Source organism: Lampris incognitus, chromosome 17 (assembly GCF_029633865.1).
Source record: "Lampris incognitus isolate fLamInc1 chromosome 17, fLamInc1.hap2, whole genome shotgun sequence".
Classification (NCBI taxonomy): Eukaryota; Metazoa; Chordata; class Actinopteri; order Lampriformes; family Lampridae; genus Lampris; species Lampris incognitus.
Genome location: NC_079227.1, coordinates 19,085,607 through 19,105,671, shown reverse-complemented (window position 1 = coordinate 19,105,671; position 20,065 = coordinate 19,085,607). Strand labels below are relative to the sequence as shown.

General features: G+C 44.0%; 1 protein-coding gene across 1 annotated transcript; it reads left to right on the top strand.

Moving 5' to 3' along the window:
• The first annotated feature begins 1,016 nt into the window (after window positions 1-1,016).
• grb7 (growth factor receptor bound protein 7) lies at window positions 1,017-19,341 on the top strand. The gene is made up of 15 exons (XM_056297323.1): window positions 1,017-1,120; window positions 3,910-4,075; window positions 4,754-4,880; window positions 8,932-9,088; window positions 9,207-9,328; window positions 11,049-11,123; window positions 11,639-11,776; window positions 12,899-13,009; window positions 14,746-14,841; window positions 15,414-15,497; window positions 15,677-15,787; window positions 16,865-16,922; window positions 17,637-17,724; window positions 17,989-18,082; window positions 19,195-19,341. Exons 2-15 carry the CDS (start codon window positions 3,918-3,920, stop codon window positions 19,339-19,341), a joined length of 1,566 nt encoding a protein of 521 aa, XP_056153298.1. The 5' UTR covers window positions 1,017-1,120; window positions 3,910-3,917.
• The last annotated feature ends 724 nt before the right edge of the window (window positions 19,342-20,065 follow it).

Here is a 20,065-nt window from a genome sequence, read left to right as displayed (position 1 = left end):
ATTGTCAGGATCGTGATACACAATTTGGTTAACTTCTTAATTCATGATAACGAGAATCTAGTACTGTAAAATTTCTCACAACACGAGGTCTGATTTGAAATCTAGTTTTGGTTTGATGCTCTCTGGTTCAAGAGGACCCATTTTGAAATTGTTATTATTATTAAGTGAAATGAAGATGAGAGACACTGGGTATTTTTAGATGTATTTTACAGTTGCTTTGAATCCAAAGGTGGCCTGGGTCAATGAGAGCGGTGAACAGTACACGTGGGTTAAACTTTACCAAACAGTTCAATGTGATATGTTCCCTGTCACTGTGATGTTTTTCCATTTCGCCCATAAAAAAATAAAAATAAAAAAAATCACAAAAGCATTCATTAAGAGTGAAAAAGCCCTCTTATGTTCCATGATATAGGATGGGCCTCTTAAAGACTGGGACTCTCGATCATATGTGATTTGTGGGCCCTAAACGAGTCCCATAAAGGATCATCAGCAAACCAGCACATTTTACCCAACACATTTAAATGTGCTAAACTTTATGCATTAACTGTATGTATCCTACACCGCCTTGCTCTATGTAACCTATGATGTTACATTATAACGATGTTACTTTTGTGCATTTGACACCTATTGCATGTCTGTCCGTCCTGGAAGAGGGGTCCCTCCTCTGTTGCTCTTCCTGAGGTTTCACCCATATGTTTTTCCTTGATGGGGTTTTGCTTGTGGAGTTTTTTCCTCATTCGGGTCTAGGGTCCAAGGGTGTCGTTTATTGTTGTATCGGTTGTAAAGCCCTTCTGGACTACCTTGTGAATTTGGGCTATACAAATAAACTTGACTTGACAAACGCAGATTTGCATTTCTACACAAACGCCGGCGTTGCGTGATGATGGCCTTCCCCGGCGGAGCGCCTTCTCCTGCACACCTGTCTCATACGCTCCTCCCCGCAGGACGACGCCAGGCTCCACTCCGCGAAGCAGCTGGCCGGCACCGATATGTTGGGCATTTGTCGAATGCTCTCCTATCAGCGGGGCAGAGCTGTGTAAAGGAGAACATCAACCACCTTCCCGTTATTGGTACGATGCCTGACAACCGGTAACCCGCCCTAAACCAGACTAAATCACTGGTAGGTGTCTTTTTTTCCCTCTCCCCCTGATCTGAGTTTTTCTACTTTACAGACGTAAACAAGTTTGTTTGCGGGCGCAGGTGCAGGTTGTAGCCTATTTTAGCACACAGCTACGTGTACTCGGCTACTTGGGTGAAGTGATCGAGTGTGGGAAAATAAGACGAGTATGAATGAGTTTGGACATTTTCTTCTGTGTACTTCGACCTATTTAGACGCGTTGCTAAGAGTGCTGTTGCTTCGCCAAATCTCGCCTCCCCAAAAGAATATGTACCCCGGGTGTGCGTGGCGTCGCGGCTCCGAGTTTCCATTGTACGTCAGGAAATGGAAAAATACTATCACGTCGTAGGCTATTCTATTCTATTCTATTTATTTATTTAGCTGTGTTTTGAATTAGCCATCAGCGCGGTTTCGTAAGAGTGGTACAGCCTACCGAAAGCGCAAGTGTTTTATCATTTGCAGTTCCTCTGCTTTCGGTATGATACTTTGTTAAACCGTAAGGATAATGTAAAAATCGGAATTTATATATATATATCAATGTACATAAAATGATTAAATAAAACGCGGCGGCGGGAACGCGACGCCACGAGCGTGTGGGAGACATATTCTTTTGCGATACAAAATTTGACATCACACACCTAAAGCCATCTACGTCACGGCCTATCCCAGGCAAGTTCGGTTCACAAGCGCGTAAACCGGCTGGAATTTAAGTATGAGGGTTTTTTTTAACACAATATTCAGTTTGCAGAGAAGCCATGCAATACCTGCCGTAGAGTTTTGTCTCCAAATGAATCAACTTTTAGGATATTTGGTGTTAGAAATTTGCTTCTTAAATTTTGATTTACATTACAAAATGTTTTTCGCTGAAATGGGCCTTATTAACTCGTTCCACTTGCTAACTGTGATCACAGAATTTTCAAGTGGCACATGTGAAGGGGTATTCCCTTTACACCAACCACCACACAATCGTTTTGGGAGCAACGAAACAGAATTTGTGTTCATTACTCAACATGGGCCTGGTGGTTGTAATCAAATGCCACCCGCTCAGTAAGTGGTAGGTAATGGCAGTCTGCTGCTGCAATATGGTGAGAGGACGTGCATGCGAGAGAAAAAAAAGACCCTTATATTCTTTGAATGTGGATATTGTGCTTTTCTTTGTTGTTGACTCACAGCGTGGGTAAACAGCCTGTATAAGGAGGGTTAAGGCTATTGTATTCTAGAGCACTGACGATGACGACGGTATAACAACCCTCTGCTCCTCCCACGCCTGTCTGTGCTCCTGCACACACTTGTTTCAAGTAGGATCCCGATCTGACTCACGAGGATATATCTAAAGCTCTGTAAACATCCAGTCTTTGTGCTTCTTACGGAACAACAACTTTACTTCCTCTTTAAACAAGCCACTGCCTTCCTTCCTTCTTCTCCGTTTGACTGCTGTGCTGAAGGCATACAATTCCATCCGTCTAATCATTTTTCATTTTTATATATATATATACATGTGTGTGTGTGTGTGTGTGAAATCATATATATATATATACACATACACACACACATACATAATCCTGGATTAGCTATTGTCTTGAATAAGGGAAGGATAGGAAGGATCAAAATGGGTGTTTTTGTTTGCATGTAAATCTTCAGGATTGTAACTTTAAGCATAATCCTCCTTCACACCCAGTATCCTCCCTCTCACATAATAGGTGGAACACTGAACACTGACGCTTGGTTCAGGGATGAGACGATGGTTTGAACACGGCAGACAGAGGACTGCCGTGTCTCATGTGCCCACCAACACCCACGCCCTTGTTAAAACACAGCTTGTCAGAGACCACACAGCCGGTACAAATCACATGTACTGTATTTTGACAACTATCATTTAAGCCTTGGCTTAAAGCCCTGGTGCATAGTTTCTTTTGCAACTGAAAACATGCAGCCTAATAGGCCGCTGCTTGATTTGCTCCTCAAGACGTGTGGCAGGAGGCAAAGAAACTCAATTTATTTTCAGGGTACATGAAACGTTAATGGCGTCTTTTCATGATAACGATGTTAGGTTTATCTACCGTTCGGACTTACATGTCATTCTGCAAATGTAATCCACTTCTAGACCAGTGTATAAATGAGCCGATATGTTTTATGTCTAATGCCACACACGCACACACCAAAGTGGGTGTTGGGACATTTGTCAGGTAGGTTGTGGAAATCCTGGTTCATATGTTTTATTTGGCACTGGTCCTTATATTACTATGAGTAACCAAATCATCACCCAAGTCTGTGTTGGAAGAACACCATGTATCTTCACATGTAAGGTCTCTTTAAAATGTATAGCATGGAGCCTGCTCTGTGCACTGTATGTTGGACATGTACCAAACCTAATACCTGCATAAGGCTAGATTAAAAAAAAACAACAACAAATCGCAGTTTTAAAATCTTATATTAAGTCATGGGTATCTAAAAAATGAAAGCAAAAAAATTTTTTTATAGCCTTTCTTACAGAAAGGTGTTAGCTCTCACAAAAACTCTATGAATACTATCAGTGTTGTATTGGAAATCTTTAAAGTCACTGAAAAGATGGTGTTTGGTATTGTAGGGCAATCTAACGGTCGCGGTGATAATGGATTTGTTTACTCATGTAGTCCGCCAAGACACGAATGGCTATCGAACCGGTGTGTGGGAGGCAACAGAGAGCCTGTTTTTGGGCATTGAGACATATCATGTGACAGCGTCCGACCCACCAGGTCACTCAAAAGCTTTATGGCTGAGTATCACTCCAGTACCTCTAACATTACCCATAGGCGACGCAATGGAGGTGGCGGGCCCCTGGAAAGAGGCGTTTGAGGGCTCGGAGAGGACCGATGGAGAGGAGACGCTTCTAGGGAGCTCCGCTCAAACCCTGGCCCCACTGGTAGCTGAACCTCCCTCCGTAAGGCGCTCCCAGCCAATCCTGATCTCTGCTGACAGGTATGGCTGACAAGCATATTAATGTATGTGTATACACACACACACACACACACACACACACACCATTACTCACTCTCACAAGGAGCTGATGAGGCTAGCACTTATACAATAATATACACACACCCACCCACCCACTGAGTGTGACTCAGACTTGACAAGTAGATGGCGGATATTGACTCAAGTTGACGTCTCATGTCTTATTTGATGTGTGACTTTGACAAGTTAACTAGTCCCTGAAGGACAAAAGACATCTGTGATACATCAACTCTAAAAACGGACTTGTTTCACTGGTCGGAAGTAACGAAGCATTTGTAAAATGGGCTGAAAGTAAACATGGTTGTCAGGGTCACCGTATTGATGGTCGAATATTGATCGCAGAACAAAAATCATGCCGTGTTAAGATGAATCATAAGCTTGTTTGCTACATGTCAAAGGTTGTTACATGTTTTTCAGTGTTTATTGACATTTTTATTTTCATGAAATCAGCTCTTATGTTTAACTTTTGTTCTGTTCCCAATGTTAACCTGTTCTGATACGGCTCATGGGATAAGGGGGTGTCATTATGGAAGAAGCAGTCTGTTTAGAGTGATAATAATCATAGTTTTTTCATGAAAAATATCTTCAGTTAAGTTCGTCTTGACCTGGTTGTAATCATTAATTTCGTTAACCTTTTTCCAGGTTGAAAAGGAGGGAATCTTTATCTTCTTCTGTCCCATCCATACCAAATCCCTTTCCGGAGCTGTGCAGCCCGTCCCAGTCACCAGTGCTCATCAGTTCACTCCCACCCCCGTCGAGTGACAAACGTGTAAGTGTAGAAACTCATTTATAGGCGTCCTCGGTTAATCCCTTCCTACTCTTCTGCATCTCAACATTCAGATTAATATCTTAACACAACAATTTAAATCAATCTACCAAGTGTCAGCCTAAATTGAGTGTCTATGAACCTTGAAGGTGGTCCTCCTTGAATTTTAAGCTGAATTCTGCGATCTTCCCCATCTGTCCATGAGAACTGCAAGCAAGGTGTGGCGGCCATTGTCGCTCATGTGCCGTTAAAAGATCCCACCCTTGTAAAAATGGCGTCCTCAGACCAAAGCTAGCACAGGCAAGCTAATGTGTTGCTACTACATCAAACTATACGGGAACACCGTTTTTGTAATGTTGATTGTAGAATTGGTTGATAGGTCCAACAGCGTCGTCATCGTGTTTCAGTCTCCCCCCCCGTTTGAGTCGGAACGTGTTTGCTGCTGCACCAGTGTTCGCACCAGTGTTCGTCCTATCCGGTCAAACGTTTCAACCGCGTCTCCAACCATGGTAAAGGTGCCATGTAGTATTATTGTAACGATCCGGGTTCGCTTCCCGGCTGCCCCTGAATTTGCTGTATTATGTAACCTTACTCCACAGTCAAGATGGATGAAATAATTGTTCATAAACAGGGCGAGAAAAAAAGCCAATTTTTCGGTTTTAAGATCTTTACACGGTGTTTGTTAATACACCTATATTATTGAAGATTTTGTAGGTCTCTTAGAGTACCAGTGGCCTTATTTTGCTTTCTTATCACCAGTAAATTGGCCTGACTAATCAGACAACCAGTGAATTTTAGTGCAATACTTCTATAAAATGAGAATTGAATTAGAGCTCAAGTAAGCTTTCTAAGTCTCCTTAAGTGACAAGTGCCAGAAAAATTAAATGCTAGGACTAGGAAGTGAAGGGGCTAATTCCACAAATGCTGGAGCATATTAAAGCTCACTCTATATTGGTAACACCTGTCCAGGTATGTGTTTTTTTTGAATGACTACATCACCAAATGGATCCTTTCGACATTTGCCCATTGAGTGAGTTAACTTCTGTGGGTTTTTTTTTTTGTGACAGATGGGAGATGCCGGAGAGCATGTTATTAGCTAATGTGATGTAGAGTTTTGTCGCCGTGCCTGTTCTTGCTTATTTTTATTAGCACACGCTGCGAGAGTAAGCTTGTCCGTAATTAACGTTAAGCAACAATCTGTCACGGTGCTGCCACACCTGCCCTGAGGCATTACATGTACTGGAGCTGAACTCTCTCTCACACACACACACACACACACAATGTGTGGGTCATCTGAATTTGCACATAGCTACTTGATATATATATTTTTTTTATTTCTTACCTGTGGGAGTGAAGGGGGACACATAGCAAAGGGGCTGTGGAGAGATGGTCACAGAAGCTCATGGTTTCGTCACTGACTAAAATTTGTGTACTTTTTCTGACTTGCATATTAACGCTAATGCTGCAAACTATATACTAAATTACAAAAGACAATTTAGAGTCACTGGGCATGTGAAGTGTTTGTGATGGGTCCCTCCCCCCATTTTTTTCTCCCCAATTGTACATGGCCAATTACCCCACTCTTCGAGCCGTTCTGGTCGCTGCTCCACCCCCCTCTGCTGATCCCGGAGAGGGCTGCAGACTACCATGTGCCTCCTCCGACGTATGTGGCGTCGCCAGCCGCTTCTTTTCGCCTGACAGTGAGGAGTTTCACCAGGGGGACGTAGTGCGTGGGAGGATCGCGCTATTCCCCCCCCCGATCAGGCGTCCTGAACGACCAGAGGAGGCACTAGTGCAACGACCAGGACACATACCCACATCCGGCTTCCCACCCGCAGACACAGCCAGTTGTGTCTGTGGAGACACCCGACTAGTGTTTGTGATGTTTTCGAACATGTAGAAAGTAACGTTAACAGCAGTTGAGATCGCCGTACAGCAGATAAAAATTATTCTGAACTTTTCATCCGCAAACTTTCCAAACTCATGTTTTGTAGACGCGGTTGGTATGAATGAGCAGTTTAGCTACAACTTAAATTTTATTCCTAATCTTGCTCTCAGAGCTGAGCAGCTGTGCATTTGAAGTTGTGGTACAGACAATAGAATGACTAGAGTGTACTGATTTTTTTTGTTGTTGTTGTTTTTGTTTTGTTTTTAAGGATGAAATGTCTGATGTCATTTTACTTATTAGTTTTTCCAAAATGTTTTGACTACAACCCAATTTGCTGACTTTCATTGCTTGTATCTTAGCGCAGGTACTTTATATTTCCTGTGCAAAGAGGATCTATTTACCCCCACCTCCCTTGCTGTTACGTGAGATCCTTCAGCAAATAAAGGGGACTGAGTGACTATTAAACTGATAGGTTTCCCCTGAAAGAATGCCGCCACACACGCGCGCGCGCACACGTTCTGCATGGGGCTTAGTCATTATTTGTCCCTGTTGTCGCCAGCTCTTGCCCAACCAGTCGCGGCTTGTTGACTGACAGCTGCAGTTTTCAGGTTGGGCAGGTTTGTTTTGTGGTTAGTTTCTGCAGTCAGACACAATGTCAGACTACACGGTCGCACCAAAACATTCACTGACCCCAGAATAACCCACACCACGTTCACCTCATTGGCCTCGGGGGATGCTGCCACCCCATCTGCCCGGCTGCCTCTCCGATCAAACCTCTTGTCTAATAACAGGGAGGTGAGGGAGAGGAAGGATGTTGGAACATGGGAGAGTTTTGCTGTATATTACTGATTTAGGTCCTTTTTCATAAGCACCATTTTTTATGTGTGGCAAAGGTCATGGTATTTTCATCATAAGCACATGTGTAATTTCCTTTCAAGCCGAGATTGGATAGATATGATTGGTAGAAGTGATATTTTGGAGGGAATTAGCCCATCAACAGACCATTGGACTCCTGACTGAGCGAGACTGAGTCGAGTGCCCACTTTCTACGGCGCTCGTGTCAAAGGCATTTAAACGAAGGATGGCTCTGTCTGGAGTTTAAATGAAGGATGATTCTGCCTGTCATTGCAACACTTTGACAGATTCTTGGCTTCGTGTGGCAGATTCATGTCTTGAAAATATACTAACTATAGTGACATGCCAATAATAGCTGTTGTGTGCCACTGAAAAATGTATTTCGTGCACTCTGTCAAACCCAATGCGTCAGTGCTAGACACTCATTTAATTGATGTTGATGGAATTGGTGACTCTTCCTGCCACACATTTTGGAAAATGTGAATGGGTGGGGAGGAGAACAAAAGGGTTGCAGGAGGAGGTGGGGGGGCATCATATTTTCATTAGCCCACTGACTTGTTTACACTATGTTATGGAAAGAGACATTATTCATCAATCGTCCGTACATACAAATTTGTTATTGCACACCCATGGGATTTTTTTAGCCCTGAAGTTTGTCTCAGAGGCCAGTGTAGAACCTGGGTAACCCCTGAACCAGTTGGCTAACACAGATGTCTTTACAAGCCTGGGTGACTGCTCGTTGCAAGAGGTAAACAATAGATGTTGGAGGGAAGGAATTGCAGATAACCATCAGGCTTTGTTTCTGACTGTCAGATAATGTTGATAGCTAAAAAAAAAAAATCCATGGGTGTTTAAGAACAAATTTGTACATATGAACGATTAATGAATGAGGTAGAGTCTAAGCCTTCTGGGGCTGAGGCTATAGATTTGCAGGAGAAAATGGGAGGGATAGTAGAGAAATGCTTTGTGGGCTTATAGTTTTGTAAAAGTGCAAACTGGTATTCAAACTAATCCTGGGTCTATACTTTTTCATTTACCTGCGATTTCTATTGTTACTGCTGTCAACTCCAACAAAGACTCATAACAGACTATTGTTTGTGGAAAAACACGATTACAAATGTCATGGCATTGTGTAATTTTGCTGGTGTAGTGAATGACTGAATGGTTTCTCACCTCTCTAAAATGAGTGGTTTACTCAAGGGCATCATTTGGCATCTGCAAATAAAATGGAGAAACATCCTTTTGTTTTGTACAGTAATTACTTGCTAAACCCCCAAACTGCCATCCATTACCATCCCTTTCCAACACCAGTTGATAAAAGTGTACGGAGAGGACAGCCACAGCAGGTCCATGTGGGTCTCTCCAGGAGCCACGGCCAGGGAGGTGTGCCACATGTTGGTCCAGACAGCCCACTGTAGTGACCAGGAGAACTGGGCCCTCATTGAACTCCATTCCGTCCTGGGCCTGGGTAAGATCTCACCTGAACCGCAAGCGACCCTTAATTCAACATCTTGTGGCTGTTTAACTGGATCAGTTGTTAATTCTGTAATGCTGACTTTTAACACTCCTCTCTCCTCTATCCACAGAGAGATGTCTGGAGGACCACGAGGTCGTACTGGAGGTTCAGGCCACCTGGTCCATCAAGGGAGACACCAAGCTCCTGTTTCGCAAAAACTATGCCAAATACGAGTTCTTCAGAAAACCCATGGTATGCGCATCCACCTGTTTTAAATCCTTTAAATGTTGTCAGTGTACAGTATCAGTACACAAACACTGTAAATATGAGGCTGAGGAACAAATTGCCAACTAGGGCCTACTCATACCCTCCAGTAGAGCTGGACTATATGGACAAATATTATCATGATAATCACCAGGATTGTTAGACAATATCAATATATATATATCATGTTACCTATGATTATCCATGTAAAATGACCATGTTTAATATCCACCTGAGGTTCATCACGTGAAACTGATTAGTAATGTAAAGTATCAAACCAAAACTAGTTTTTGAATAATACTCCCGCAGATATTTCAGACCTCATTTTGTGAGAAATTTCAGGTAATAGTCTTGTTACCATAAATTTGGACAACAAAATTTGTAAGATATGACAATGCCCCAAATTTTATCCTGATACACCGCTATAGAAAGACAATAAACAAAAATATTGTCTTCCAAAGATGACCCCTAGTAGTAGTTTCTAAATTTCTATTTCTATAAATGTCTGCAACAGCAACCCACAGATGGTTGCAGTATAACACTAGATAAGATCCAATGTCACAGTCCTAAATGATGCCTAATTATTGACAAGTGGATATGATTGCAGACGCAGACTTCCTGTCTCATATCTGAACTAATAGATAGGGTCCAGTCTAGCGCTTGTTTGTTTTTTTGTTATTGAACTTGCAGCAGAGCCACGTGGACTGCTCTTGATACTCACATTTTGTTGAATTAGGCTTACGATACGTCTAGAGGCGGGGACAGTGGTATTTGGGCGTCCTACAACCACTCGGCTCTTCCCCTTTCTCTTAGCTTATCTTATCTCACTAGTCCTCTTTACATGCACGGGTTAGTGCACGTGTGCATATTCGTATATGTTCATATATGGCCACGTGGAAGTCGGTAAGGTGAATGTGGCCCCAATACTAAGGAATGAGGTGAGTGTCCTGGAAAATTAACATAAAGTTGCCATGCAGTTTCACATTCTTATTCTGCCATATAAGTGTTAAGGAAGACTTAAACGTCTCTCTCTCCCTCTTTTAAAAACACATTTGCCTAGTCAGAATCGATCTTGTCGTTTCTGACTCGTGTAAAGATGAGTGTGCAATTCCTTTTTAAAGAGGTATTTAATCCCCCATCTGTTTCACCTCAACTGCTGCAGAGTACCCGGGCAGAGGGATTGTGACGTGATAGATGAATGGGGTATTTTGACATTTAGAAATGCAGCCAGGGGGTGTCTGGGTGGCGTGGCGGTCTATTCCGCTGCCTACCAACATGGGGATCGGCGGTTTGAATCTGTGTTACCTCCTGCTTGGTTGGGTGTCCCTACAGACACAATTGGCCGTGTCTGCGGGTGGGAGGACGGATGTGGGTATGTGTCCTGGTCGGTGCACTATCACCTCCTCTGGTTGGTCGGGGCGCCTGTTCAGGGGGGAGGGGGAACTGGGGGGAATAGTGTGATCTTCCCACGTGCTACATCCCCCTGGCGAAACTCCTCACTGTCGGGGGAAAAGAAGCAGCTGGCGATTCCACATGTATCGGAGGAGATATGTGGGAGTCTGCAGCCCTCCCCGGATTGGCAGAGGGGGTGGAGCAGCAACCAGGATGGCTTGGAAGAGTGGGGTAATTAGCCAAATACAATTGGGAGAAAAAGGAGGGGAAAAAAAACTACAGCCAGACACCAGCTTTTTGTCTCTTGTTTTCACAGCTCTTCTTCCCAGAGCACATGATCTCTGATAGCGCCGATGTCACCAAGGGTTTGACATCGTCGGAGCTCATTCAGGTAAGCCAGGGGAGGCGGGGGTCACGGTCAAGTCAAAACACAAGCAAAAAATTATGAGGGGGGATGGCAAAAACAAAGAAAATAGAAATGAATGTTAAAGTTCCACATAACCTGAAATACCATACCCCTCACTTTTATACACAAACAAGAAGTTATTCAGTGTAATGGATAAAAGCTTCATATGAAAAAAGCCTATACTTGCACGAACCATTAAGGCTTTACCTGTTTAATGAAATTAACAAATTAAGGTAGTGTTTCATAAAATGAGAAAATGGGGAAATTTCTTAGTTGTAGATGTACAGACCACCACACAGAAGACACAAAATGTAAATCAGTTTGTTTTATTTTAAGCAATCCGATTGTCTTTTAATGTATCTTATGGCACCTCAACCAGCCGGCACATCCAATCTTTTCATCGTACTGTGCAAGTTGGGGGAGAAAAAAAAAACCGGAAAGGTACAGAGTTGTTTTTAGACTACAGCAGTAGCATTGACCTCATGTATTGACTTCTGCAGAACCTGCTGCGGTCTGGGACATGTACAGAAATCCAGGGCTTCCTACATGTGAAGGAGCCCAGCCGCAAAGCCTGGAAGAGGGTTTACTTCTTCCTCCGACGGTCCGGCCTTTACTGCTCCACCAAGGGCTCCTCCAAGGTCAGCAGGGAAGATTGGAAGAAAACTTAAAGGATAATTCCAGTTTTTTACAACCTGGGTCTTATTTGCATAGATTTTGCCATTGTGCATATTGGTTATAATATCATTATACTCACTGGCTTCATTTTGGAGATTTTGCACGTAGACCACCACTAGACTCAGCTTAACAACGGCATCTGACGGGGTGACCGAACTTGTGCGTCAAGTCCAAATCAACCCATTACCTAAATCATGTATTTGGAGGTGAAAACGAAAGTGCAAATTGGAAGTTATTATCTGAAATGTCCAATATTATCAATGGTCAATCGTACTGCTGAGTTACTTCCTGGTTCAACTTGCAGGAATGATGAGCCCATACTTACCTAGATGGTAGTAACCATCGATAAAGTACCCATTCAGTGCAATTAAGAAATCATAGACAATGGGAAATATGTTCACCGTCTAACCGGGGCAGTAGGGGTTCTTTGGTCTTTGTCGTTGAAAGGACAGATTAAAGGCTTGTGTTCAGTTTCCCCATTGTAAATATACCGTTGTAAATTTGTTTTGCAGTGTGTGTCCAAAATCTCCAAAATGAAACCAGTGAGTAAAATGATATTATAACCAATATGCAGGATGGCAAACATTATAAAATGTGGCCAAGGCTGTTAAAAAAAAAAATCCTTTAAATTAGTAATTTAATGGCTGATGTTTTACCATAGGGTGAAATCTTTGGTTGCCCAGTGGTTGGCACTGTTGCCTCATAGCAAGAAGGTCCTGGGTTCGAACCCCAGGCCATCCCAGGTGCTTTCTATGTGAGGTTTACATGTTCTCCCCGTGTCTGCGTGGGTTTCCTCCGGGTGCGCCGGTTTCCTCCCACCATCAAAAAGACATGCATGTTAGGATTAATACTCCTGTCTGTGCCCCTGAGCAAGGCAATGGAAAGAAGAACTGGAGTTGGTCTCCGGGTGCTGCAACTGCCCACTGCTCTTATACAATAGGATGGGTTAAACACAGAAAAGAAATTTGTTTTAAGAATACAATGACAAAATAAAGTGGCTTTCTTCTTCCATTCATGTACAGGATTGCCATAAAGGATGATTCTCATGCTGTTGTTGTGTGTGTGCATGTGTGTGTCTGTCTCAGGAGCCTCGCCACTTGCAGTATGTAGCTGATTTGGACAACCTTAACGTGTACACGGTGGCCAACAGCCGTAAGCTCTACGGCGCCCCCGCTGACTTCACTTTCTGTGTTAAGGTAACCATTTCCTTTGGGCTTTCACATGCAATGTGAATATTAGACAAATAATTTTTTCAGACCAGATGGATAAAGGTGTCCAAGGCACATTTAGATAGGGAATTTGAGAACTAATCAGGAGTTGTTGTTTTTGTTGTTGTTGTGACTAAAGTGAAGCAAAAATCCCCCCTTTGACATGTTATGAATGAAGACAGCTGAGCTGATTTTGTGGAAATGAACAAATGCTTTCCACCTGCACCGTCCAGAAAACTAAGACCTCTGATTTGCTGTCATTGAGTGGTTGAGAAGAAATAACTCAATGTTGCTGCACTGAAAATAAATTGGAAACTGGGTTTCCTGTGGGTGCTGTGGTTTCCTCCCACACTCCAAAGACATGTAGGTCAGGTGAATCGGCTGTACTAAATTGTCCCTAGGTGTGTGTGTGTGTGTGTGTGTGTGTGTGTGTGTGTGTGTGTGTGTGTGTCCTGTGATGGCCTGGTGGCCTGTCCAGAGTGTCTCCCTGCCTGCCACTCAATGACTGCTGGGATAAGCTCCAGCATCCCCGTGACCCTGAGAGCAGGATAAGCGGTTTGGATAATGGATGGATGGATTTGAAATTAACTGTGGACATCACCATAAAGGCACCAGTTTTCATCTATATTCTTTAGCAAAGTGGTGCTAACAGCTCAGAAATAGTGTGTTTTCCAGGAAAATTAACCCAAGTATTCCCTGGGTCAGATGTCACATTCTTTACAAAATCAGACTATAATGTGTCATCAGTGGAGGCGCTCTAGACTTTGTCTCTTCATTAGATCCTTGAGTGTTGATGTCCTTGTTGCTGGTTGGAGGAAAATATCTCATCTCATCTCATCATCAGCCGCTTCTCTGGGGTCAGGTCGCAGTGGTAGCAAGCTAAGTAGGACACTCCAGACATCCCTCTCCCCAGCAACGCCCTCCAGTTCCTCCTGGGGGATCCCAAGGCATTCCCAGGCCAAATTGGATATTTAGTCCCTCCAGCGAGTTCTGGGTCTACCCCGGGTTCTCCTCCCAGTTGGACATGCCCAGAAAACCTCCAAAGGAAGGCGCCCAGGAGGCATCCTAATCAGATGCCCAAACCACCTCAACTGGCTCCTTTTGAGGCGAAGGAGCAGTGGCTCTACTCTGAGTTCCCTCTGGATGTCCGAGCTCCTCGCCCTATCTCTAAGGCTGAGCCCAGACACCCTACGGAGGAAACTCATTTCAGCCACTTGTATCCGCGATCTCACTCTTTTGGTCACTACCCAAAGTTCATGACCATAAGTGAGGGTTGGAACGAAGATTGACTGGTAAATTGATAGCTTTGCCTTCCTGCTCAGTTCCTTCTTCACCACAACAGTCCGCTACAACGTCCGCATTACTGCTGATGCTGTACCAATCCGCCTGTCAATCTCCCGCTCCATCCTACCCTCACTCATGAACAAGACCCCGAGATACTTGAATTCCTTCACACTTGAACTCCTTCGTGACGTGGAGGAAAACATATTGCTCTTAAAGCGGAGTGAACGTAGATTACGAGAACAACATCAAAGATGTGTGTTCAAGAAGATTTCTCATTTTAAGAATTTTAAATGATGTTTTCGCAAAGGATGCAGTCACATGACATGTCCATGGGTCCATGTTAGAAGTGCTTGGTACTGATATTTCAGTATTGGTGCTGTTATTCATCTGAAGTGTGTGTGTGTGTGTGTATGTGTGTGTGTGTGTGTGTGTGCGCACAGTCCAGCGAACATATCCGTGCTCAGGACCTGAAGCTCCTGTGTGCTGAGAGCGAACAGACACGCACGTGTTGGACGTCCGCATTCAGACTGTTCAAGGTAAGTAGAGCCATTAAGTCCAACAGAGATGTGATCCTCACCACAGCATACTATATTTTTCTGGAAGCAAGTACTTACCTGCTGTTCACCACTTAGTATTTCAGTAATACAGATGATTACATTTTTTTTAAATGTAATTCTTTGACAGTAAGATCCTAAAACAGGAGCAACAACTAATGAGAAACACACCCGACACTGCTTGATTTAGTCATCCAGAGTATGTAAATACAGCTTGCAAGGTTTACATAGCCAGACATGCTCTAGCACTGTAAGGCAAATATTAGGTAAATGTTAAGTATATTGGAGAACTCCAACGGTGTGTACTAAAATAGATCATATGTAATAGTCAATAACTTCAGTTGCATTGCATAGTCAATTTTGCATTTATATAACATATGATTTTGCACAATAAGTTCAGATGTCTTGTTTTTCAAAATATCTCACGTATCTATATTCTGAAGGATACTCGATGTATACTTAACGGAAGACCTTTCATTGAAAAAAACATTTTCTTTCGTGTGTGTGTGTGTGTGTGTGTGTGTGTGTGTGTGTGTGTGTGTGTGTGTGTGTAGTATGGGAAGCAGCTCCAGTATAACTACCAGTTATCCAAGTCAGTCCCTCAATGTCTGAAAGGGGCCAATCACACAGATACCAAAGTGAGCTCATATAAAATTAAAAAAAAAAAACTAAACACAGATGATTTTGTACCACAGAACTTCGCCATCACACATTTATTCCCAATATTTGTGTGTGTGTGTGTGTGTGTGTGTGTGTGTGTGTGTGTGTGTGTGTGTGTGTGTGCGCGCATCTCCACTTGCGTCTCTGTGTGTTCCAGTCGGAGGCCAGCCTGGTGGCCATGGACTTCTCTGGGAAGGCTGGAGGTCGGGTCATCCAGAACCCCAGCGAGGCCCAGAGAGCTGAGAGGGAGGAGGGACAAGCCTGGAGGGTGAGGAGTGAAGGAGCGATGGATGATGTGTGAAGGAGGGAAGCATGTAGGGTCAGTCTTGAACGATGAGCCAAGCACTATGGAGGGATGGAGGTGGCAGGCTTGGAGGGTGAAGCAGGAGGGAAGGGCTTATGGAGGGGATGAGGGCTGAGCCCAGTGGGTGAGTCAAGAGAGGTAGTGTGGAAAACATTGAGAACGGAGGCAGGGTAGATGAGAGAGGGAAGGATGTTAAAGGATAATTCTGTTTTTTGTTTTTTTTAAATAAGGGCTCTTATTTTCATAGTTTTTGCCATCATCTATATTGTTTATGATATCAGACATGTCTCAACAAATCCAATTTAACCCAATTATATAAACTTATGTAGTTTAAAGTGAGAACAAAAGTGCAAGTTATGTCATTATCCAGAATGTCCAGTGTTATCCGGAGTGGTCCATTGCGTTGCTGCACTACCTCCTGGTTCATCTTGCAGGAATGATCTGGCATAGTACCCATCGAACCTGGTCCAGCAGAAGTGAGAAGTCATAGATGATGGGAAATCATGTGCACAGTCTAACTGAGGCACTTTTGTGCTGTCATTGTTGTTGTGGAAAGGACAAATTGTTGTTTAAGGAGTCCTGCGGTGGTCCCGTATTCAAAATCTCCAAAATGAGGCCAGTGATTGAAATATAACTCATTCGCATGATGGCAAAACCCATGAAAATAAGACCTAGCTTGTAAGACAACTGTAATTATGGGCATCTGGATGGTGTGGCGGTCTATTCCGTTGCCTACCAACACAGGGATCGCTGGTTCAAATCCTTGTGTTACCTCCGGCTTGGTCGCGTGTCCCTACGGACACAATTGTCCGTGTCTGCGCATGGGAAGCCGGATGTGGGTATGTGTCCTGGTCACTGCACTGCCCTCCCCGGATCGGCAGAGGGGGTGGAGCAGCGACTGGGATGGCTCAGAAGAGAAGGGTTATTTGCCATGTGCAATTGGGGAGAAAAAAAGGTAATTATTCTTTAAAGTCTTCTGCACAACATTACCAAACTATAACCTTTGCTGTGGTTTTGCTTTCCTGCTCTTTGCTGGACCAGAGGAGAGAAGCACTGAGGTGCAGCCTGCCAAGCCTGAACTCTGCAGCACGGCCCTCCTGTAAGTCTGCTTGACCAGAAACAGAAACACAATCAGGTTCCCTGTCCACAGATCTGACATGTCACCCTTCTGTGCTTCTTCGTGTGTGTGTGTGTGTGTGTGTGTCTTTGTCTTTTCCTTATCTTTACTCATGCGGGTTATTTCTGGGCCAAGGAATTTAGTTTATGGCGGTCGTTACAACTGGAGTCACGGTTAGGCTTAGGTCTAGTATTAAAGTTAGGCATTAGAAAGGTTTAAGGTTAGGGACGTGGTTGGGGTTAGCGTGATCATTTGGGGAAGGGTTCGGGTTCATTTTAGGGTTTGGAGTTGGTGAAATAAGACTTTGATTCTAACGTAAAGGACTGCGCTCAGCAGTCATTTGATATAGTTAATTGTCTCTCAGCAGTAGCCACCTAAGTTAGTCACAAGAAGACTTCTTTTCTTCTAATTTCTTTTCATAAAATGAAGTCTGAAATATTCGGCAGTTTTTTTTTTTTTCGAGAACTGGTTTTGGTTTGATTTCGTACTTTACATTACCAAACAGTTCAATGTGACGAATCTCAGATGGATTCTTAAATATGGTATTTTTGCATATTTAACCAGATATGGTGTAAAAATGTCCTATGATCATCATGACAGTAATATCAACCAACACTACTACAGGGATTTATCAACAAACTCATGCATCTGTGTGTGTTTCTGATTCTGTATATGTGTTAAAAAAATTATTTTCAGCCATCCACAGGACCCAGCCATGGTTTCACGGCGGTGTGTCCAGAAGGGAAGCTCAGAGACTGATAGAGGAACAGGGGCTGGTAGACGGGTGAGTGGGGGAACCTTTGATAGCTTTCCAAATCCATTAGCGGGCCTAGACCCTTTCACCGAATCAAGTCTAGTTCATTATTCATCATTCAGCAGTAAACATTGATCGATGCATTATTCATGCTTCCATGTATATTCGAATGAATAACATCCTGTAGTATGTCTCTGTGTAGATGGCACTCACTCAAGGTGTGTGTGTGTGTGTGTGTGTGTGTGTGTGTGTGTGTGTGTGTGTGTGTGTGTGTGTGTGTTTGTGTGTGTTTAGGATGTTCCTCATTCGTGAGAGCCAGCAGCATGCTCAGTGCTTTGTGCTGTCGCTGTGTTACAAGCTGAAGACCAAACATTACCTTGTCATCCCTGTGAGTTGCCACCATACTGTTTAAGATGAGTGATGGAGGGGGCGTCCGGATGGCGTGGCAGTCTATTCCGTTGCCTGTCAACATGGGGATCGCCGGATCAAGTCCCTGTGTTACCTCCGGCTTGGTCGGGCGTCCCTACAGACACAATTGGCTGTGTCTGCGGGTGGAAAGCTGGATGTGGGTATGTGTCCTGGTCGCTGCACTAGCGCCTCCTCTGGTTGGTCGGGGCGCCTGTTCGGGGGGAGGGGGAACTGGGGGGATTAGTGTGATCCTCCAATGTGCTATGTCCCCCTTGGTGAAACTCCTCACTGTCAGGTGAAAAGAAGGGGCTGGCGACTCCACATGTATTGGAGGAAGTGTGTGATAGTCTGCAGCCCTCCCCGGATCGGCAGAGGGGGTGGAGCAGAGACCGGGACGGCTTGGAAGAGTGGGGTAATTGGCCAAGTAAAATTGGGGAGAAAAAGGGGAGGGGGAGAGGATGAATGATGGATATCTCATTTGTCAGAGATAATGGTCACAGTCCGCTTTGTCAACCCTTGTAATTTATTCACTGAGTAAATGGTCGAGTTTAGGTTTGTGAAATACGAAAGCAATATCTCCGAAATTCGCAAACAACAGGGTTAAGAAGTGATTTGTAAAGTCACCTAGAATTTTCTCGAGCTGCCTTTCACTGAATTTGTGGACACGGTGACAACACCCGGGAGGGCCATATGAAGTGTCCTGCTTTGTTGGACCTGTTTGCACTGGAGTGAAGTTAAGCCAATTTGAGTGTAAAAGTGCACTCTGAAAAGTCTGCCCCCTGTTCCTTGTCAGTGGCGGAAGCTCTTGTAAGTGTGGCTTCATGTCACCTCAAATTAGGGTCCCACTTCTGTGGATTGCAGCTTTGGGAGAGTATCTGTAAAATGGTAAATGAACTGTGAAAGAAAAGGAAAACTCTGTCCACGGGCAGTCTTTTCCCTCAGCAGACTTCTCGCATAATGTGCAGCTCTAAAATATATTCTAATTTCACGCTATTTCACAGTCTTTTCCATTATCTTTTTTTTCCCACGAAATTGTTTAAAAGTCTGCGATATGATATTCTAGCTGTAAACAAGCTTCTCTTCCTTTGGCAGTGCGAGGAAGGAGGTAGGAAGTACTATACCATGGATGACGGCTTGACTCTCTTCATAGACTTGCTGCAGCTGGTGGAGTTTCACCAAATCAACAAGGGCATCCTGCCTGTCTGCCTCAAACACCCCTGCATCTGTGTAGCACTCTAGCTAGCACACTATTGCTCGGCTGTGCTGTTAAATGATCCCAGCTATTTGCCCAAGGTTGCACTGTATGACACCCCTGACTCTCTGAAGTGTCACTCCATGTGACCGTGTGGTTCAAAGTTAATGGTTAATTGTTCCCTGTGACTATTCCTCCACTTCTAAGATAACCCTGTTATGGCCCACTATCAGAATCAGAATCGGAAACACTTAGTCATTTCATGCAATTGTGCACATGAAATGAAACGAAACATCGTTTCCCTCAGCCCACAGCAGCGCAACACAAAGACAAAAACAGCTGTCCAAAAATGACAAGAACACATATATCCAAACTAACACATACATATATCTAAACTAAAAAAAAAAAAAAAAATCAATGTCCAGGAGAACAAATGCCAGCCAGGATAACTGTTGGAACTGCCAGTCTGCATGGGCTAGCAGTTAGCTTAGCCTGCCCCACTTCCACGTCCTGTCAGACTGCCCTTGGTGTTTCCTCTTCGGGCGCAGCTCCGGTCAGGGCCATGGTCCTTGGGTCCATTGGATCGGCTCCCTCAGCCAATCCAACGCTAACTCTCCCCGCCAGACACCTTCAACACACCTCCCTGCACTCCACACGACGACACTAAAAACACAGTCAAGGCTAGGCGAGGCCGCTGCCAGACCGCCCTCGTTGTTATTGAAACTGCTGGTCCGCATGGGCTAGCAGTTACCTTAGCCTGCCCTGCTTCTG

Coding starts and splice junctions, on each gene's coding strand:
- grb7 (XM_056297323.1), top strand. CDS start 3,918: ATGGAGGTGGCGGGCCCCTGGAAAGAGGCGTTTGAGGGCTCGGAGAGG. Junction 9,089..9,206: donor CCATTCCGTCCTGGGCCTGG/GTAAGATCTCAC, acceptor CTCTATCCACAG/AGAGATGTCTGGAGGACCAC. Junction 15,498..15,676: donor CCAATCACACAGATACCAAA/GTGAGCTCATAT, acceptor TGTGTGTTCCAG/TCGGAGGCCAGCCTGGTGGC.